The 22,492-nt window shown below is 36.9% G+C and overlaps 2 protein-coding genes across 6 annotated transcripts; one reads left to right on the top strand and one right to left on the bottom strand.

The window, feature by feature from the left end:
* The first annotated feature begins 8,673 nt into the window (after positions 1-8,673).
* Positions 8,674-12,704, top strand: LOC113282224 (alpha/beta hydrolase domain-containing protein 17B-like). 2 transcript variants are annotated; one of them, XM_026531201.1, is made up of 5 exons: positions 8,674-9,475; positions 10,548-10,584; positions 11,483-11,719; positions 11,800-11,847; positions 11,956-12,704. In XM_026531201.1, the coding sequence occupies exons 1-5, from the start codon at positions 9,117-9,119 to the stop codon at positions 12,031-12,033; spliced, it is 759 nt and encodes a 252-aa protein (XP_026386986.1). In that variant the 5' UTR covers positions 8,674-9,116; the 3' UTR covers positions 12,034-12,704. The 2 variants fall into 2 exon arrangements, with proteins under 2 accessions (XP_026386986.1, XP_026386985.1); XM_026531200.1 differs by having other exon boundaries at positions 8,690-9,475; positions 11,949-12,704.
* A 114-nt stretch (positions 12,705-12,818) lies between these two features.
* Positions 12,819-21,362, bottom strand: LOC113282223 (LEAF RUST 10 DISEASE-RESISTANCE LOCUS RECEPTOR-LIKE PROTEIN KINASE-like 1.2). 4 transcript variants are annotated; one of them, XM_026531196.1, is made up of 4 exons: positions 20,496-21,362; positions 14,401-14,433; positions 13,987-14,253; positions 12,819-13,890 (listed from the first exon to the last, which is right to left on the bottom strand). In XM_026531196.1, exons 1-4 carry the CDS (start codon positions 21,292-21,294, stop codon positions 12,974-12,976), a joined length of 2,016 nt encoding a protein of 671 aa, XP_026386981.1. In that variant the 5' UTR covers positions 21,295-21,362; the 3' UTR covers positions 12,819-12,973. The 4 variants fall into 4 exon arrangements, with proteins under 4 accessions (XP_026386981.1, XP_026386980.1, XP_026386982.1 ...); XM_026531195.1 differs by lacking the exon at positions 20,496-21,362 and adding an exon at positions 17,969-18,839; XM_026531197.1 differs by lacking the exon at positions 20,496-21,362 and adding an exon at positions 16,241-17,064.
* Positions 21,363-22,492: the final 1,130 nt, after the last annotated feature.

Here is a 22,492-nt window from a genome sequence, read left to right as displayed (position 1 = left end):
AACTAGGACACACATAAGTGTCAGGGATTAATTTTCCCAGTTGTTTGGGTTTCTCTATTTAAAGACTCTCAAGATCGAAGGTTGCTTAAAATTCAAGCTAAGGTAGCTTGGGAATCAATCAAACACTTTCTTAGTTTAGATGAAACACTGGTTAGAGTTTCATGTAAGCATATGAGAAATTCGACTTAAAATCACATAATAGAATATATATTATGGTCATCCATAACTGAACCGTGTAAAATGATAGTTCATGGCCGGTTGGCCGTAAGCTTAGTCGCAATTATTTAACACTTTAGAATTTAATCTTGCTGCACAATCACAAGTGATTAAGTGATCAAATATGTATTAGAAATGTCTTAGAGAGTTAAACAAATGCCAAACATATCGTAGAAAATAGTTTGAATGCATCTGAAAATATTCGACAAGGATGGTGTGCATATTGGGTATGTGTACCAACCCAGTTCGTGAACTCAGACTACCAAGGTATGCGTACCGGGTACGTGTATCTCAAATCAGTTTCAAAACTCAGACACTTTAGTATGCATACAGGGTATGCGTACCATAAAAGGCCAATTCACTAACAAATGATTGAGGTATGCATATCAGGTATGTGCACCCAAAGTCTCCAACCGTAGATCTACGCCGGTACATGTATTGGGTATGCGTTCCACTGATCCGGAACCAATACAGTTGAGTCGGTATGCGTGTTGGGTATGTGTATCGTCCTGTATCTAGATTTTCAGTAGTTCTATATCTCTGTTTTAATCAATTCGAAACATTCCCAAATGATCAATACCAAATATCATCGCCCAGGCAATTCTCGAATGATCAATCTTGAATCATTACTTAGTTCATAAACAATAAATTGTTCTTAACTAAATTCATCAAGTATATGAATAACTATTGCTTTGAATCATATTTCGAGATATTCAACAAGACAAGCTCGACTCCAAACTTCTTTTATGCAATATTTAAAGTCCACATAGTCATACGAATTTGTGTCATAAAGATAGGATGGTGAACATTTGAGTAAATAGGATGGTTCATCTTTTAGTTACCTTTTGTTGATGAAGTTCTCCAATTGTCTTCGGTTGATCTCCATCTTCAAGATATAGTTTTGTACAACAGAATTTTACAACAAGCTTGAGATATCAAAAGTTGCGAGTTCGACCGATCAGTGCTCTAACGTTATGCTTTTCAGGGTCTTTGCACATGGAAGACCATTGATTATGGTAAAAAGAGAGGGGACTTTACTACTTGGAATTACAAGAGACAAGAGAAGAGAGCAACACAAGATCTTATAAATTAACAAGTGGATCTAGTTATGAAGAGAAAGTATGGATATGGCATAAACAATTAGTACATCCTTCTTTTGGATATTCTCAAAGGTTGTTCGCTAAGTTGTTTTCATAACTTGATATATCTAAGTTTTGTTGTGAAGCATGTTAGCTATAGCTAAACATCACTGTGTTCCTTATCCTTTAAGCATGAATAGGATTTTATCTCCTTTTACTATCATACATAGTGATGTCTGGGCCCTTCACGTATCATCACGGCTTGTTGTTTATGTTGGTTTGTCACCTTTATTGATAATCACTCACGAGTCTATTGGGTTTACATATTGAAAGAGTCATTGAAAAAGCGTGGGTCTAACAACCACACCCAATATTTCGCTTAGCAATCTGTATGGACAAACTCCAATATACTTTTAAGAGAATCAACTAGACAGTCAGATTCAATCTTAATAAAATTATATCAAAGAGTAATATCTCAGTTTCTCGATTCAATACTTACTCAAGCAAATAGAAATATGCGAGTCTAATTGAATACAAGAGAAACTACTTAAACGATACCAAAGACAAAGTTCAAGGATCAATCAATTTCAATCAACAACCAAAGGTTGGATTTCCCAATTGATCGATTCAACGCACAACCTGTGATATTTCAATTATATAACAAAATATAATGCGGAAAATAAATAACACAGACACCAGAAGTTTTGTTAACGAGAAAACTGCAAATGCAGATAACCCCGGGACCTAGTCCAGATTGAACACACACTGTATTAAGCCGCTACAGACACTAGCCTACTACAAACTAACTTCGGTCTGGACTGTAGTTGAAGCCCAATCAATCTCACACTGATCCAAGGTACAGTTATGCACCTGCGTCTCTGATCCCAGCAGGATGCTACATACTTGATTCCCTTAGATGATCTCACCCACAACTAAGAGTTGCTACGACCCAAAGTCGAAGACTTTAATAAACAAATCTGTATCACACAGAAAAGTCTACGGTAATAGATAAATATGTCTCCCACATAAATACCTACGAGTTTTTGTTCCGTCTTTTGAAAAATCAAGGTGAACAGGAACCAATTGATAACCCAGACTTATATTCCCGAAGAACAACCTAGAATTATCAATCACCTCACAATAATCTTAATCGACTAGCGAAAGAAGATATTGCGGAATCACAAACGATGAGATGAAGGTGTTTGTGACTTCTTATATATCTTGCCTATCGGAGAAATCAATCTCAAGCCAATCTTACGATTGTACTCAAATACGATAGAAACAACAAGATCAGATCACGCAGAATAGGTGACAACATGGTCTGGCTTCACAATCCCAATGAAGTCTTCAAGTCGTTAACCTACAGGGTCTCGAGAAGAAACCTAAGGTTAAAGAAGAATTAACTCTAGCTAATACAACTAGTATCACATAGAAGGTATGGGGATTAGGTTTCCCAGTTGCTAGAATTCTCCTTTATATAGACTTTCAAATCAGGGTTTGCAATCAATGTTATCTTGGTAACGAAGCATTCAATATTCACCGTTAGATGAAAACCTGATTAGATTCAAGCTAATATCTTTCAACTGTTAGATCGAACTTAGCTTGTTACACACAAATGAAATGCACGTTTATTTAGGTTTGTGTAACCATACCCAAACATGTATACTTAGTTGGTTCAACAGTAGTTAATCAAATGGTTATCCATATGAGCACTTTCATATCAACCATATTCTTCTTAACCATAACTAGTTCAAATGATTCAAATGAACTAGTTAGAGAGTTGTTCAATTGCTTAGATCTTATAGAAGTAAACAAGACACAATCACAGCAAAAACGATTTGATTCACTCGAATCAGTTCATGAACTTTTTAGCCACGGTTTGCAAGTATGCATTCCTTAGTTTATATAAGTTTAAGTTCACGAATAACCTTTTTTAGAAAATAACCAACTTAAGTACGCATACTGGTATGCGGACATAAGTACCCAGAATAAGTTTGTTTTCAGTTCACAAACTCCAGCAGAAATTCTCGGGGCGTGAACTTCTGATAGTACGCGTACTGGTACGCGGACTTTAGTTCCGGTTTTCCTGAGCAGCAAAGTATGCATACTTTGGTTCAAGGAATAAGGACTTACACACGTATGTGTTACCACACAATGTCCAAGGTTATATATTCTAAACTCTCATTTCAATCATTGAAACATTCTTAGAGGACGTTATATAGTTGTTGTTCACAAGCTATTTTTCGTCATAGCGATTTTCAAATAATTGAAACTAAGATGACTTTCTTCACTAGTAAAGATGAACTTGGCCAAAGAGAAAGCTTACCAACACATATTTCGTCGCTAATCAAAGTCTATATAGCAATACGACTTTTGTCTCAAGATAGGGGATATAGTAGATATACTTTTGAGTGATAGATAAGTTCAAGTCTCTACATACCTTTTAGTCGATGAAGTTCCACCAGTTCTTTGAGTAGTTCTTCGTCTTTGTATTATGATCGCCATGGAGCCTTGAGCTCAACTACACTTTCTATCCTAGTCCGAGACTTAGCTATAAGTAGACTAGAAATCAAGACTTATAGTTTTGATCACTAACATTGACAAACATGCTTGAGATAGCAACACATGCGAGTTCGACCGAGCAGTGCTCTAACAGTCATGTTCACACTGTCTTCAAGAACTTTCATAAGTTTGTTCTTACCCAGTTTAACAGAAAATCCAAGTGTTGAGATCTGATAGGGATGGTGAGTATCTAAAGCAAGGTCTTTCCTCTTACTTCTTAGAAAATGAGATTATCCACCAAACCTCTTGTACTGATACCCCTCAGCAAAAAGGAGTTGTTGGGCGAAAAAATCGTCACCTATTATAAGTCATTAGGTGCTTGTTGTTCCAAATGAATGTGCCAACAAGATATTATGGTGATGTTGTCCTCACTATAACACAAACGATTAAGAAGATAATTTCTTGGGTTCTGAATTTTTAGACACCTAATGTTGTTCTTTCTTTTGGGCTTTCACGCCAACCTCATGGTCCTTCTCTAGTTAAAATCTTTAGGTGTATTTTTTATGTCCATAATATAAGATAAGAGTAAATTGGATCCAAGAGCTCTCAAGTTTTTTTATTTTTATTTTTTTCTTGGATATTTAGCTACTCAGAAAGGCTACATGTGTTGTCACCCTCATACGAGAAATATCTATGTATATATGGATGTAACCTTTTGTGAAGATCAAGCCTACTTATGAGAGTATTTCAGAGGTATCTCTTTAAGGGGAACATAGCACATATTGTAAAGATCATCCTTGGTTTGGTATTCCTGGTTCAATATCTAAGGAAAGTGGCACTCCTCAACCTATGTTATTCCGCAGCTTCAAGTTTACAAATGAAGAGACAAGGCCCTCAATTAGCGGAACTAGAACTTTCTACAGCTTCTGCTGAAACAACCTTAAGAGATAATGAAGATGATCTTTCAACTCATGAGTCCATAAATGTTGCAGATGTAGATTCAACTGATGATTCCACAAATATTTTGGAAGATAAATATCTTACTTGTACACGTAAACCTCCAACTCGATATGGTATTCTACTTTTCTTTTTTTTGGATGCAAAGAGAGAAATTTTTTCATTACTTAAGGAAGAGTTACAGTATTGTCTGCATCCTTTAGGATTGCATGAGCAATTAAATTTGGAGGATTGACAATCCAAGTCTCACTAACTCTAAAAATACTCGCGTACCTAGCTAAAAGATCTGCTGCCTTATTACGTTTGCGATTAATAAATTTGTAACTCCATAATGGATTGTTGCATAATTTTTCTTTAATTACTAAAATAGTAGAATGATTTTCACAAGCTGCCATGTGATGATCATGTTGAAATGCTTGCACAACTACTTGCGCATCCAATTCAAAACGAACACATTGAAGCTTTAACTCTTCATCCCATTCCATAGCTAGCAGCAGTCCCTCACTTTCAGCTTGTTCGACGCTCTCTAATCTGTTTGCATATGAGCATTTTGCCTGCTCAAAGTTTCCTGCAAAATTTCGCAGGATTAGACCAATTCACGAGTGATATAAATCATTAGTTTTTTTATAAGCAGCATCACAACATATCGAATAATAAGGGTTAGAAGGAGGTATCCATTGTCGCGATGGATATGTGCTGTTTGGTGCTGCTGTTGGAGTAACCTGTGTAGGCTTCCTCTTCATCTCTTTCCATGTGATTTCATTGAGATGCTGAATGCTTCTTATTACCGTTATTGGGTTTAGCTTGGCATTCTCAAATACACACTTACGACGTGCTTTCCAAATTTCCCAAAGAGTGTTAGCCATCTTTACTGTCCAGTTTTCAACCAGTTGATTCATAGGATCTTCAAACCAACTGGCAATCAATATGGTATTCTACTGATCATCCAATTACTAACTTTGTAACTTCATATCGTCTTTCACCCTCTTATGCTGCTTTTGTAAATAAACTATCATCTGTTACAATTGCTACAAGGGTTAAAGACGCTCTTGATGATCCAAAGTGGAAGTAAGCTCTGATGGAAGAAAAGAAAACTCTAAAAGGGAATTTCACATGGGATAAGGTCGAGATACTAAAAGGAAAAACAAATTGTTGGTTGCAAGTGGGTATTCACTATGAAGTACCATTCTGATGGAACTATTGAAAGATATAAATCAAGATTAGTGTCCAAGGTCTATACTCAGACTTATGGAATTGATTATCAATAAAACTTTGCTCATGTTGCTAAAATGAACATTATTCGTGTCTTGTTATCTTTGGCAGCAAACAAGGATTTCCCACTTCAATAATTCGTTGTGAAGAATGTTTTTCTTAATAGTGATTCGGAAGAGGAAGTATACATGGACGTTTCTCATGAATTTCAAATTACTACTAATAAAGGAAAATTTGCAAGTTGAAGAATCCTTATATAGTTTAAAGCAGTTTCCAAGGGCATGGTTTGGTAGGTTTACCCAAAGTATGATGATATATGGATTTCGGCAAAGTCATGCAGATAATATGTTGTTCCTTAAATGTCATGGAATGGGAAAATTACCATGCTTATTGCCTATGTGGATGGAATTGTAATGACATGTGATGATGTGGAAGAAATAGGGAAGTGAAATCTTATTTAGCCAAAAAATTTGAGATACAGGACCTAGGAGAGTTATGTTATTATCAAGGAATTGAAGTGGTAGGATCAAAAAGGGGTATATAAAACTCTCAAAGGAAATAGGTTATGAATCTTTTAGCCGAGACAGGGATGTTGGGTTGCAGGCCTATTGACACACCAGTTGAACCAAATCAGAAGTTGGGAGAAGACACCGATGGCATTCTGATGAACAACGAAATATATCAAAGGTTAGTGGGAAAACTAATTTACCTTTCTCACACTCATCTTGATATTTCATACTCTGTCAGTGTTGTAAGCCAGTTTAGCATGCTCTATGAGAGACATATATGTATGCAGTGCATCGAATACTTCGTTACTTAAAGTATGCACCAGCAAAAGGGTTGTTATTTTTTTCAGAATAACCACACGGAGGTTGAAGCATACACAGTTAAAGATTAGGAAGCTCCTTGATTGATCGTAGGTCTACCTCTGGATATTGTTCATTTGTAGGAGGAAACCTAGTAACTTGGCGCAACAAGAAGCAATCAGTTGTAGCTAGATCTAGTGCAGAAGCAGAATTCGAGTTATTATGGTTAAGAATATTATTGACAAAGATAGAATTCACTCCTAAAGGTCATATGAAGTTGCATTGCGACCATAAGGTTGCCATCAACATTGTTCACAATCCAGTCCAACATGATAGAACCAAACATGTGGAAATTGATCACAAACATTTCATCAAAGAGAAATTTGAATACATGAGTCATCAACACTTCCTTTGTAAGAAATGAAAATCAGATTGCAGACATACTGATAAAAGGAGTTCCAAGTCGACCATTCAACTCTTTCCTTGACAAGCTTGGTATGCTAGACATCTACCACCCACTTGATTAAGAGTGTTCAAATATTAGTCTCATGGTTAGGTTACATAAGTTAGTGTAGAACGTGTGCACAAGAGTTGTTCACATATATAATGTACTTATGCAGGGCAGGAATAGTGTACAATGATTCCCGAAGAGTGTTTATGTATTTTTACTCTTTAAGGGTACAGTTGTACAAAATCTATCTATAAAAGTAATGGTTTATCCTATGAGTGGTTCCCACTCTTTCATTTACTCTCTCTTGATTTCCACAATAATATACGGAGTTACGACTCTTTGGACATATCTAAGTATATAAAATGTGCTTCTTTGTATGAAAAGGGTAAGCATGTTCTGGATCGTACAGTTATAGCCTCATTCTCATTAGTTTAATATATGACTGATTTCTAGTTTGACATCCGCATCTAGTCCAGCGTCCAATAGATGCGCGGATAGACAAATTAGATGCAAATGATCCAAAAATTTTATTTATAACACTTCATCTAAACATGACATAACCCTCACTTTCAAACCCTAAAAATGCTAATAGAAATCAGTTCTTTGTAAATTCCATAAAAATCCAATATTTTACGAAAATTCCATACGTATATTCAATATAACAGGTGTGCACGTCCAACATATATTTAGGGTAGCATCCACATCAGTTGGATCGCAGAAATTATATCCACGTCCAATCCATTAACGAACGGTACAAAAAAACGGACGAGACTATTCGGATCCGCGCATTCGATCCCAAATGCTCACCCCATGAGAGCTAATTTAGGATGGCAACCCGGGTCCCAAATAAGTGTCTCCTTATATGAAAGTTAAAATTCTATCCCGGTTAAATGCTGAGCACATTGTGGTTGACTGGTTGGATCGTAGTTTTATGAGCATTTACAAAGAATCTGCTTCAAATTTTTTTACAAAGAAATCTAGAGATGCACATTAAATTTATGCGCTAATACATTTCGGCCCTCCAACTACAACACGCATTACCTTATCCTCAGTTCTTATTGCCAATCATTACTGCATCCCTGATTCTTCTTCCCCCCAATCATTACCCCGAACAAATAAGTGATCATCCTAAACAAACACAAACTAGTAAGAAATTGGTTGGTTGTTAGCTTAAATAAATAACTTTTTTCTTTAGAAAACGGCTCAATGCCTAAGCAGCACTTGTCACACTATTTTTATACAATAACAACGCCAACTTGACGACTTGACAGGGCAAGTGTCCAAATACAGCATATCTGGTGAATCTTTTGAGGTAAATGATGCGCATATATATCTGGATACTTTGCATTTTAACATGGTTGAGCAAGTTGCCAAATCTGATATCCCTATCATCTGCATATGTTTATTATTTGTATCAAGACTTAATTCCACAACTCAACCAATTCCATCACAACCACTCCATTGCAGGTACAATAGCATCAATTGACCATAACAGAAAAGAAAACAGCACTAGAAGAAGAAAGGCTTGAAAAAGACGAGACACAACCAACAAAACCAAATGAAAATGAGTCCACTCCACGTTCCATATAACACACCATGACCTGGCTGGCTCAGCTGGCTGCTCCTCCTCCTCCTCCTCCTCCTCCTATAACCCCAACCCCCTCTTTCTTTTTGTCTCTCTCTCTTTTCATCTGCTCTCTTCAGAACTTCAAACTCTAAATTATTTTTCTAATCAGAAAAATCTGAGAAAACAAAGATCCCTTTTTTAATTTACTTAGATCTTTTTCAAGGGTTTGTCTTTTGAGGGTTTGAAACCCAGAAAAATAATAATTAGTTGCTCATATGAAATGAGAAGAAGAAATAAACAAAAAGAAGAAGAAGAAGAAGAAGAAAATGGGTGGAGTAACTTCATCAATAGCAGCTAAATTTGCTTTTTTCCCCCCAACTCCATCTTCATATACTGTTATTACAGAAGAAATTACATCATCTTCTTCTTCATCAACAGCAGCGGGTGGTGATGATGCGGCTAAGAGTAAGAAGACCCTTTTTGTGATACCTGAAGTACCAAAAAGGGATAACGTTGATGTGTTGAAACTGAAGACTAGAAGAGGGAATGAAATCGTAGCCGTTTATTTTAAGCATCCAAAGGCTACTGCTACTCTTCTTTATTCTCATGGAAATGCTGCAGACTTAGGTCAAATGTTTGAGCTTTTTGTTGAATTAAGTCTTCGTCTCAGAATCAATCTATTGGGGTAATTTCATTTCTCTTTTCATTTTACTTATATATGTGCATGTGGGTTTAATTTTTTAGGTTATGAACTTTGATTGATGAACAATAGAATTTCCAAAAGTAAGTAATTTGAGCCTAATTTGGAAATTTATGGATGGGTTTTGTTTCTGGGATCTGTTTGCTACTTGGATTCTTGGGGCAACAGGGAGTATTTTTGTTTCTATAAATTATGATTGGATTTATTTTAAGTATCAAATTAGTTAGTTTTGGTGATAAAAATAGCTTTAGGCTTATGTAATGCACTCAATTGGATCTTGGAGAATCTAATTTTTGGTATCTTCTAAATGCCCAACCCATAACTAGCATGAATACATTTCAATTTGATTAGGTGGGTCGAAAAATGGAATGAGGCAGAAATTTTTTCTTGAGATTGAAAGAGAGATGATATCGTTACCAGTGGTGTTTGCGTGTTATGTTTGTTTGTCAGTTGTTGTTGTTCAACTTCGACAAGCTTTTGTCTCGGAGATCATAGTTTTCCTGAAATAATCAGTAGATGGACACTACGTGGCACTTGCATCGTTATAGTTGCAATTTTCAGATGCAGTATTTCGGGTCTTCGGAGCAACTGTCAACTGTCAAGAGTTAAAGTTCTCCTTTAGAAACAACATGCCTTAATGGGCTCTTACATTGATTTAAGGTCTTTGTTCTGTCATTTGCATTTTGTTCAGTATAAAGTTGTTAAATTACTACCTTACTGTATACTTATATTCTTATTCCTCTGTGTTTGTAATTCATGGCATTTATAGGCACTTCAAATGCATTCTTGTTACTCTTATAACATCTCTCTTGTTTTCCGTTCGAGTAAAAGTCTGATAGGAGAATCTCCTGTCGAACTGATGTTGCGTATTCCCTTGCGATGGTTCATGAACTTTGCAGAAGTACTTTTACATGCCAGTTGTTTAGTTTTAACAAGTCTTGAGTATAGACACTTGAAAAAATTGTTCATATTTGGCTCTTCATATGTTCTTAGTAACACAATGAATTTAATGCTAATATCTTATCTTTTTGTTCTTCTTTGAACCCATGGTTTACAGGTACGACTACTCTGGATATGGACAATCGACCGGAAAGGTTGGATGCTTAGAACTCTTTGTTTCATTTTTAGTATCAATTTTGATTAACATTCATGGGTACTTGAATTTAGAATAACCAAATCCACCTGTAGTTGTTATGATATAACTTGAATGACGAGCTACCATCATTTATTGAGATCTATGTGGCAAGAGCATGTAGTGTATGTCTCCCACTCTTAACTCAGCATCAAGCTAACAAATGGCTATGCAGTCCCCAAAATTCTTCCTGAGATTAGTGATGTTGGTAATTTAGTTCCATAATGCTTCCATGGAATATTTTCCGATATCATGTCTGATGGTAATCCCATTAATCAAACATCAAGCTACCGTGGGTAACTCGTCCGTCCTACTTACAAAAGCTTTGAAGCGTTGTAAGGAGAGATAGGAAGTTTTAAATACTGAAAAACTGATGACCCTCAACTCTTCAGAACATCATATACATGCATGACATATTTCAGGAAAATAAGTACTCCTTGTATAATTTTTTGTAATGATTATCTAGTTATATTTGGCGTCAAACTTTGTTGATAATTTAAGTGGGTCACCACGGAAGGATTGGGAAGCCTTAAAACCATATTGCAAGGAAGCTATGGCCACCAAGTAAGCTACGTATACCATTCAGGAATGGCCAGGAAGACAAGACAACTTCCTTGATAATCCTCTTTCAAATTCTATCAGATTAAATAGCAACTGTCACACTTTGAAGATTGAGATATCCGCTATTATCTGACCTTTTTAGCATAAGTTAGGACAATGTTTACTTACAGATGATTTTGTTTTATATTGATGTACTTAAGATTGCACTTAGAAGCCATTTGGATCTACAAAAGGATGATGTATTCTCTCTATCATTATTTAAGCTTTCTGTTTTTTTTTTCTTTTGATTTGTGAAACAGCCAAGTGAATCTAACACGTATGCAGACATTGAGGCAGCATATAAATGCGTCAAAGAGCAGTATGGAGCGAAAGATGAGGAAATAATTTTATATGGTCAGTCTGTTGGAAGTGGTCCAACGCTAGATCTGGCTTCTCACTTGCCAAACTTAAGAGCTGTAGTTCTACATAGTCCAATTCTCTCTGGTTTGAGAGTTTTGTACCCTGTAAAACGAACATACTGGTTTGACATTTACAAGGTAATGATTTACCACTAAAATTTACTTATCTGTTAAGATATATAATATGAAAGCTACCACTAATTCCTTCTAGTTTTCAGAATATTGACAAAATACTTTTGGTGAGCTGTCCAGTTCTAGTAATTCACGTAAGTATTCTGGTGTAATTTGCAAGTTGTAAACATGTGATCCTCGTTGAAGATTTGTCGAGTGGAAACATGGAAGTGACGGTTTGTTAATTTTCCTCCAGGGGACAGCGGATCAAGTTGTTGATTGTGCTCATGGTAAGCAGCTTTGGGAGCTTAGTAAGGAGAAGTACGAACCACTGTGGGTAAGTGGAGGTGGCCATTGCAATCTTGAACTATACCCAGAATATATTAAGCACATGAAGAAATTTGTATCAGCCATTGGCAAGTCAAAGGCTTCGTCTACTAGCAGTTCCAAAACCACAAAAAAGGAAACGACTAGTGAGCAGACTAAACTTTTGGAGAGTGCAAAATCTGAGTTATCTGAAGTTGTGTCTGACCAGCCACCAGAAGAGGCCTCAAGAAACAGTTTAGATAGCCGACTTGAGAAATCTAAGAAGCCAAGCAAAACTGAAAAATCACGGATGAGTGTTGACAGGTACAGAAGAAGAAAGGGCTTGGTGTGGTGACAACAAAAACGCAAACCAATTCACGTAGGATATGAGCTAAGAAAAGGTACTAATTTCATGCTTTCCACTGTGTCCCCTCGCAACGTTGCAACACTTCATAGGAAGGCTAGAAAAGATTTTAATGATGATAATCCGTGGTCTTGAATTTCGAACTTTGGGGATAAAATAGTTAAAATTCCAGTACCATGAAACTGTATTTGTGACCACTATGCACTCGAAATCATATGTATGTATTTTTGTCTGAGTGAGTTGAATTAAATGGAAACAGAATCATTTGCTTTCCTGGAAACCTGAACTTGTATTTTTTAGAAACCTCTCTAGTTAATCAAGAAGAGCTTGTTATTTTTTCTAGTTATTTGTCTGGCGTTCTTGTTTTCTTCGCATCTCAGTTCCTTTCGGCTTCAAGCATATCAACATAATTGAATCCTTAAATACTATCACCTGCAGTGAATATATTACTCTCCATTTACTATGCACATACTCATATTGATGATATATAGAAATCCAAAACAGATGAAAAAATATATCAAACAGATGATTATCGTGTTCTAAGTACACTAATAGTACCTATTACAAGATTTATATAATACGATTAAGATCTGAAAATAGGGAGAGAAATCTTAAGAACTAGTATTAGGTGTACTGGTTATGCTGGCCCATTTGTCTGTGACTGAATTTGGCGATACTGGTGGATAATTCTTCAATAGCTTGGCATCATCAGTCAATTCTCCTGGTTTCACCACCTTTGAACCCTCAACTTCAATTTCTTTCAAAACCTCCAAAACCTCTGCCATAGAAGGTCTGGCATCCGTATCTTGTTGCAAACACCTATAGGCCAACTCTGCCACTAATGTCACCGTCTTCCTTACACTAGCATTCGTATCGAACCCCAACGACATGTCGACCAACTCATGCAGTGCGTCACCGTGGATCTTATTAAGCGCCATGGTCGACAAATTGATTTCGTGTCGATGCCTGTTGATATCTACGGCAGGCTTCGATGATATAAGCTCACACAAGACAACCCCAAAGCTATACACGTCGCTCTTATCTGTAAGTTGATAGCACTGGTAGTAGTCAGGATCAACATACCCAGGAGTCCCTTGAGGAGCTGTAGAGACGTGAGTGACATCATTTGGAAAGAGCCGGGAGAGCCCAAAATCTGCTACTTTGACGTGAAAGTTTTTGTCGAGGAGTATGTTGTTGGTTTTAACATCACGATGTATGATATCAGAAGCATGAAGGTACACCAATGCATCAGCACTTTCAATGGCAATGCTCAATCGAATAGGCCAAGTAACCATGCCTGCACTGGAATGTTCTCCATGGAGGTGATCAGCGACGGTGCCATTTGCAACGTATTCGTAAACAAGAAGAAGTTCTCTGCTGTGGCGTGAGGTACAGCCGTAGAGGGAAACTAGGTTCTGGTGTCGTAAGAGAGATAGTATATTAACTTCATTCATGAACTGTTCAACTCGCTTGCAATTGTTCTCGTATAACCGCTTTACTGCAACAGCACGCCCATCTTTAAGCTTTCCTGCATGTATATAAAATAGGACCTCGTCCATGAATGATCGCATATACAGACATAAATTGCACAAAGAATAGAGAGGGATCTGCCATGTATTCATACCGTAATAAACAGTGCCAAAGCCACCATCACCAAGTTCTTTGGAGGAGTCGAAATTGTTGGTGGCTTCTTCAAGTTCCTTATAGGTAAAAATTGGGGTGTTGAAGTAAGAGCTTCCCTTTTCAGGATCTGGTTGCATAGAGAGATCAGGAGAGATGCTTCGAGATATCAGGGTTGAATTTTTGTGAAGATCGTTTCTCCGACGCCAGCGTCGGAATAAGATAAATGCAAGGACAGTTAAAAGACTTGCTCCAATTGCAGCGCATACACCTGAAGAATACACTTAGCTAAATATTAACCCCCCAACAATGTAAAATTGTGCCATTAAATAAAAGAAGAAAGGAAAAACTCTTAGAAATTAGAATGAATAGTTGAACACCATAAAACATTATTAAGATGAGATTTATGCATATTTACCTATAATAATTTTGTTTCGACGTGGCCCCGGATCTGCAGCATAGCCATGAAAAAAGAGAATTAGTCCCATATCCTCCTAAAACAACACAATCTACTGTACTTGAGTACTTCACATTATAATTGCTCTTAATTAGCTGATACATATCAGGAATCACAATAAGTAGTAAATCAATAGAGCAGAAAAAAGAAAATCCATATTCATTTCTATACCGCATTTGAATGTTCGGTTAATACTATCATGAAGACAGTGGCCTCCACCTTTGGAGCACTCCAGACACTCACGTGACCAGTACCATTTCCAATAAAACTCAGCAGTAAAAAGAGAAAACAGATCGCTATCGTTGGTAAGTGATCGTGGGTTATGAACTAAGGGTAGGTGAACAACTGAACAAAGAGGGAAAGAGAGAAAAAGATGAATCTGAGATTGATTGAGCTGCTCTGGGTAATTATAGTATATAACATACTGATCATCGCGGCAGCCTTGATATTTTCTAAGTTCACGGACAATAGCCTCACTAATATATTGCTTTTTGTAGCATTTGAAAAAGGTGAGATTAGGGCTTATTAACTCGGAAGAAAAAATCGAAGAATAATGTAATGGAGCCCTGTAAGTGGAATCGCAGTTTTTCGAGTTCAATTGTTGTTGAAGAAATTGATCATGAATAAGAACTGTTTTATTCCGCCACAGACTTCTAACTTGATATCTTTCCCCCTCTCTGTCTAAGAGTGTTTTTGTTGTACAATTTAATGGCAAAACCCCACACTCAGAATGGATACTGTCGGAGTTGGTGGGATAAACTCTACAATAATCAGAGGCTTCACATTTTTGTTCTTGATCGGCCAAGATGGTGTTTATTAAGAGGAGAAAGATGAAGTAAAGGATACCAAGAACTGGAATCATTGTGTTCCTCTAACTAATGATTACCCAACCAAGACTCGCTCTTTGCAAACCAATAAGAAAGTTTAGTAATAAGCCTACACATGATATGAGCACAGTATTGAAGCAAACAGGGACCAATGATATTTTCCACTTTCCCAAGTTGATACGTTAAGTTGACTTAGACTTTATGACTTAAAGACTTGGAAAAATTGAAAGGGTGAGGAAGCTCCCATGAAACTACAGTGCAAACCAACCACAAAGTGATCAGCAAAGACTTTTCTTTTTCTCCTTCTGATTGTGATTTTTAATTGCAAAAAATGATAAACCCGAGAGAAATCTTGAGATTTCTCGCCTGGATTAATCTGACCGTTGGCTGTGAAAACTGGTCTCACTGAACACATGACTTTCACAACAAATTTCACATCACCAGGTCCAGACACATATTTTTCATACGAAACCAACTTAAAGATCTATAAAGATTCTACATAGGAAAAATATAAGCTACAGAGTTTTTGAGAAATCGAACACCACTCAATATGAACACAGAGAGGACTAATACATATGAAAGGAATCAAAGATTTTATAGTTAGATTGATTAATATCTGAATTGACAAGTCAAAAATCAGAGGAGTAGAAGCTTGGGCTGTGCGGATTATTTGGTGCAAGAGTACAAGGGCAACGTGTTGTGTAGTTAGTGGTGGGACTAACAGAAGGCCATTTTGTGGGTATGAAAGTTTGTATTTCTAAATGATGAGAAGTTTAGTATTTTGATTAGTTTTTTGTCAAACACCAGATAGAAAACTTTCCTGTGCAATCAAGAATGAAGAAATTAGCTCGGATGGGATGCCTCTTTACTAGATTAGTAAAAAATCCTAAGGCCTTGAAATCTACCTAAAAGGTGATCAAGAGAAAGAAACCTGGAACAAAATTGTGAACACAAACAGTTGAAAAAAACTATACCCGTTTTGCATCTTCTGTCATATGGTCGATCCTTACAAAAACACACGACGAGACCATTCTTATTGACTCCACAATATCCACCGCTTGCTTGACACTCAGTACATGGTGATTTATGCCATTCTAAAGTGAACCCTTTTTTCATAAACGGCATATAACCGTTAACCTGACCTGTTTTGGACCCTGGCTCCACTTCTACGGGAACATGAACCGATAACTGACACGATAACCTATCATAAAGCGATTCCCCGGAAGGAACAAACCCGGCGAGAGAAAAAATCTTGTGATCAGATGGAGTTACACAAGAAGTATGCACAGGGTAGATGTACTTCATATATAAATGACGACTGAAATTGGTGCAAATGTAAAAGAACGAAAGAAGCTGAACTCCGGAACCCAATTTGAAGGGACTTTGATCATTGAAAGTAGAATTTCTAAAAGGAACAGGACAGCTACTATGTGCAACTGGATTCTCTACTCGAAATGATCTATTGCCGTAATGGATATCCCGGATTATGTAATCATATCCTGCTGCATATAAAATGGGTTCATTGTTCTTACAAGTAATGTTAAATCCTGGATACCCACAGTAGTTTTTTTCAATCCAAAATGGGTAGCTAATATTCAAGCCGTTTCCACAATCTTTAGGCTTGCAGTCTTCGTACCGATAGTAGTCGAGTGGTAAAGCTAATTTGATTAAGCTTAGGGTGATAATAGTACCCATTAGCAGGATCAGATGAACACTGATGTTTATATTCATTTGAATGAAATGAATACTAATGTTGAAAGAGAACAAAGAAGAAGAGACAGAAATGGAAACTGTTGAATAACTGGGATGTCATTAACATGTTCTAAGGAGTGATATTTGACTAGTCATTGCTAGTTGTATTAGTCTAATTTATTTTTCTGTCTTTTAATAAACTTGATTACTTCAAAGCTACAAAGTCACACCGTTGAACATCATAGATGTGAACATAATAACTTCTAATGACAGCCACTGTTAGTAAAATATTACTTGGAGTGGAGAGTTATTGTGCATTGAGAGATTCTTATAAGAATAGGCATGATTGCATAAATGACTCCTATTTTTGGATGAAAGGCAGAAAATAATGAAAAGGAGAGCAAGAAGTACTAGACAGTAGACACCTTACCAAACAACCCCATTTGAAGCCAAAATTTGAGCACATAAAAGTGCTCCAAATTGGTAAGGGGTGGAAGGGAGATAAGGCGGAATATCTCCTGTCCAGGAGTTGACATTATCATGCTCATATTATAGCTAGGAAACATGGTTTATGCCATGAAAAGAAGAGGGTTCATGAAAAAACAGGAGACTGACTAATTCAATGTCAAAATGGAACACTTCTTAACAAGTTTCCCCTTGTTTAAATTTTTTGGGCACTTGATCCCTAAAAACCAAACTCCAACTGTGGAAATATGCCAAGGATATAGGATTATGAGAGAAGGAAGCTGCAATTAGGAATGGTTATTTGCTTCAGCATAGACTGCAGCAGCATTAGTCACTAAAAGAGACTGTTTCCCTTTAGAAGTCGGAATACAGGGTGATACTCGTCAGATGAATAGGAACTTTGAAATCAAGACAGGAAATTGCAAAAGTTGGGGGTGACCACGATATACAAGATTCTTGTTCACTATCAGAAATGAAGAACTCTAACCTTAATTACTAGAAATCAGAAAAGTAAACAGAAGTTGCCTGGGAGGAGAAAACTATACCGTGAGCTTTGTCATCTACACCAGGTGGGATAGACGCAACAACTATGAAGGGTGGGGTCAATGCACCATTGCAACTGTCGAAATGGGCGTGATCTTCACAAAAACATACGAAACCACTACTCCTATCAAATCCGCAATATCCACCGCTTTTTTCACACCCAGTACACGGTATTTTATCCCATCCTAGAGCGAAACCTTTTTTCAATAAATGCATATAATCCATGCCCTGGTCTTCAGAACTTGGCTCTGCATCCAATTCTACAGGCACTCTAACTAAAGACTCGCATGTCAACGGATCCATAACCAAATCTTTCGGAGGAGTAAATATAGCAAAAGAAACAAGGTTACCATCCAAAAAAGAGTTTGCACAAGAACTAGTCACACTATAAGCGAAGTTCTCATACTGAAGATAATTAAGATTGGAACAGTTGTAATAGAATGAAAGTTCCCGAACATTGAAACCAGTTTTAAAGGGACTTTGATCATTGAATGTGGAATTTTGGAAAGGGACAGGACATTTTTTATCGGCTATGACCGGATTCTCCACTCGTAATGAAACGTTTTCATAGTCGATTTCTCGAATTATGTAATCATATCCTGCTGCATTTAAAATGGGATCATTGTTCTTACAAGTAACTCCAAATCCTGGTTGCCCACAATAGTCTTCTTGCATCCAAAACGGGTATCTAATTATTCTGCCACCACAGGTTTTAGGCTTGCACGCTTCAAACCGAAAATCAGCTGATAGAACTAGTTGAACTAAGGTTAAGAAGATAGCAATGTGAAGTATGAAATGAACATTGAACATTGAATCCATTAGGAAGAAATGAATACTGATCTTGAAGAACAAGAAATAAAGGAAGAAGGGGGGTTGCTGGAGGTTAGTTTAACATGTTTCTAGCAGTGATATTAGACTTGTCTTTTGTTAATTGTATACTACTAGATCATATTTTTCACCAAACTTGATGGCTTCGGCACTAATTGAGATGTGACAAGTAACTCCAACTTCCAAAGATAAAATTTGTAATCTAATAAGAGAATTATATTAAAATGAAATTTCCTATGTATTCAAGGATGGATCCAAAAGGATATTAGAAGTTAACAATAGGGCAGACTTTTTCTACATGTTAGGTTTCTATCATAATCACCTAACTACCATGGATAATACTAAGTCTTAGGCTCACTGCATAATCTAAGAAATTTACAGAAGGTGTGTAAATTACCCCCACCTTCGCAAGCTTGAGTTAGAAAAGGTGGGATTGAAACAAGTATGCATACGAATGCAGGATATATCTTAAAACGCACAAAAGAATGTGGGGAGTAAATTTGATTTGCAGAAGCAACTTTCAGGAAGCAGTCTAGAGAGGTAGGTGAGAGATATGTTCTCATTTTTAAAGAGTTCACCTACTTATTGGAAAACAAGCCAATTATTACTACTTCTACATTGGTAGTTTGGTACTAATAAGTTCTCCTAATTTCTAACATCCCTACTTCAACAGAGATATGATTCTTGTTTTAGTTAAGAAAATCGTCTTCTTAAATGATTGAGCAGTACCAACTAGAAGGATCAAGAGTTGAAATTCGAAAGGACCAACACGACACTAGCACTTCCGTGGGACCTCCAAGGGGCTTGATCAGTCCATATCTTATGATATGCATGGTATTGATTAGCTTGATTCTATGCCCAAATGATATATAACCAACTGGCTCATTGATTATGGTAATAGTAATAATACTACTTATAAGAAGTGACTCAGCATGGGCTTATGTCTGAAGTTCAGAACTTAAGAGAAGTGCCACAGATGGTGTTACGAATTAAGAAGCGTCAGAGAGCACTAGCAGAGGTAGGGGAGGAAATTAATACTCTGCTTTGTTGGGACAAACAAGATATAAGTTGGACTTAGAAAGTTTTTGGAGTCGAGTACAAATGGGGGAAATGACCCACTAGCCTTTACTTAGCTCTTCCCCTGTTAGAGATGGCACCAAGACACTTATGGAAAGAGATGAGTCATAGCCTTATAGGGACAAGTGATTGTAAAACGATAGGACCAGTTTTAAGGCTGAGTTAGAGAGATAAGAGAAGAACAGGCAAAAAATAGAGAAGGCAACAAATGATGAATGGATAGTATCATAGTGGAGAAGAAAAATGCACTGATGAATTGTCTAGTCTACTAGCTGGGTTGGGGTTGGTGATGCTTTTTCTTAAAGCTAGGATTTTTAGATGTTGACTTCAATGACTACCAAATGCCATTGACTATTGACTTCTATAATCCAGTTGTCCCCTTGATGGGAATTTGGCCAAACCACCACCACCGTGGTGCCGAACCCCAAAAAGGAAAAGCAATCATGGGGATGGTTAAGTCGCCCAGAGTCGAACCCTGTAAAGCTTCTCTAGTATCGCCTAATGCCGCTGAAAATAAAATGCATTTGAACATCTAAAGCAAAATGGTTAGGCATAACCTCATGTTTATGCAATGAAATGCAAAATGGTCTGTGCAAAAACAGGGGATGATGAAGTTAGAATTACCATGATTGCAACTTTTCTGATGAGATCCTTCACGGAAAAAACATACGAATTTCGTATTTTCGGAACCGCAACGTCCACCGCTTCTTTGGCAGTCATTGCACTCAGTTACTGATGAATTCCATGTCAAAACAAAACCCTCTTTCACCAGGTCAGAGTACTGCTTTGTCATCAAAGTATTTAGACTCGTTCCTTCTTCCATCTCAATTGGAACACCAACTAGAGACTCACACTTCTCTGAGCTAGAATTCAAAAACTTAAATCCTCCTTCCTCATGAATGATTGTTGCATAAGAGCTAAGACTCTTATTAGAAGTTCTCGCGCAAGGAATAGGAAATACGAAGTATTGAGTAGGAACCAAACTACAATTATAGAAGAAATATAGATCAATGTGGTAATCAGTAAACGAGAAAGGCGAACCGACGAGGGTGAAGTTCCTATGAGGAATTGGACAACTTGGTTTATCATAAATTGCAGCAGCATTAGTCACTACTAGCGAATGGTTTTCGTAAGAGATATCGCGGATAAGGTAATCTCCATCGGATATGCGAAGAATAGGAATTTTATGATCAGTACAAGATTCCTTGAAGTTAGGGTGACCACAGTAGGATTCTTGCTCATCATCAATCCAAAATGGATAGCTTATGGTTGGATTATTATTGCCACATTTCTTGGGTTCACAAGCTCTGAATTTTGGGTTTTGATTATTTTGGCCTAAGACAGGTTCTAGTAAGAATATGAGAATGATGATATTGAGTAAGAATGGGAAGAAGAGTTCATTGAAGAACATGTTTGCTTTCATCAACTTTAAAATGAAGAATTACATGCGGAGGAGAAGAGTGAGGCAGTGAGGCTTTAGAATAGTGAGGGTAGGAGGGAAACGGAGAAGAAAAACATGAGGCAATGGTCATGGTTGATATTTTATAGTAGGTTTTAACGTTTGAAATGGGTGTTGACGTGGCGTGTGGATTCTTGACTTGGTGGTACAAGAAAGCAGCGCCAACAGCTTTCAAATGGCCCATCCACGAGACATGTAATACTTATGTCATCCTATTGTGAAGGACAAAAATACCCTTATTGCACAACTAAACACCACATAGTGGAACAACAAGCTCCAGAAAGTTTTGAACCACAAAAGATTTAAGGTTACCATATCAGAACAAATCCTTCTACACATGTTAAGAGAATCTTGAATGTCTTCTAATAAATGTTTTTTTTTCTTTTTCGTGATGTTGTTTTAAATTGATCGTAAAGATATATTATAACTACAGTATATTTTATTGAGTGGCTTATACATGCAACATTTAGATTTACCTATAAGAGGAATTCATGCATTTCTCAGGTTCCAAATGAACTACCCTAGGCGCTAGAATGTATGCCAAATTGCCAATCTTATCAATCTCAACTATAGATCACCGTAATAACGAAATTATAAAGGGTTATTTTGTTTTTGGTACTCAAGTTTTGTCCAACTTTTGAGTTTGGTCTAACATTTATCCGGCTTGATGTTTGGTATTTGGAAAAGACGTTGACCTGGGTTGACCACGTTAAATATTGACTTCTGTTTAGTAATTATAAAAAACATTAAATAAAATCTAATTACTAGTCAAAGTTACTATTGCACCCTTAACTTCACAAATATTTACACAATTATATAACTTCCCTTCACCATTTTCTCTATCTCCGATTACAGAACTTAACTTCTCTTCACCATCTTCTCAACCTTCCACATTTCATCATTTCTGTTCTGCTACTAGCATTTCACGAAACGAAATCTCTGTGACTCGGTTAATACCCATTTTTAAAACAAACCCCACACATCAATTAGGCATAAACCCCATGAAATATTACACATGAAGTCAGTCTTCAACGGTTACAGATCCAACCACCATTGACATCAACTCAAGTCTCTGAGAATATAATCCAGGGCAACCTTCTCCAAATTGATTTGTTGAATCAATTTCACCAAATTCAGAATTATCCCACCCGTTTTCAAACTA

This window comes from Papaver somniferum, chromosome 5, assembly GCF_003573695.1.
Source record: "Papaver somniferum cultivar HN1 chromosome 5, ASM357369v1, whole genome shotgun sequence".
In the NCBI taxonomy this organism is placed as follows: domain Eukaryota; kingdom Viridiplantae; phylum Streptophyta; class Magnoliopsida; order Ranunculales; family Papaveraceae; genus Papaver; species Papaver somniferum.
The sequence above is the reverse complement of the archived record's forward strand: the minus strand, read 5'-3'. Positions and strand labels throughout refer to the sequence as shown.

Bases quoted from the DNA above. Each gene is read 5' to 3' on its own strand.
- LOC113282223 (XM_026531195.1), bottom strand. From the start codon at position 18,785: ATGGATTCAATGTTCAATGTTCATTTCATACTTCACATTGCTATCTTC. The intron at 14,434-17,968 runs GTATAGTTTTCT...GCTATGCTGCAG, and splicing joins TGTAGATGACAAAGCTCACG to ATCCGGGGCCACGTCGAAAC. The intron at 14,254-14,400 runs GTAAATATGCAT...TGTATTCTTCAG, and splicing joins TCGAAACAAAATTATTATAG to GTGTATGCGCTGCAATTGGA.
- LOC113282224 (XM_026531200.1), top strand. From the start codon at position 9,117: ATGGGTGGAGTAACTTCATCAATAGCAGCTAAATTTGCTTTTTTCCCC. The intron at 10,585-11,482 runs GTTGGATGCTTA...TTTGTGAAACAG, and splicing joins ATGGACAATCGACCGGAAAG to CCAAGTGAATCTAACACGTA. The intron at 11,720-11,799 runs GTAATGATTTAC...TCTAGTTTTCAG, and splicing joins ACTGGTTTGACATTTACAAG to AATATTGACAAAATACTTTT.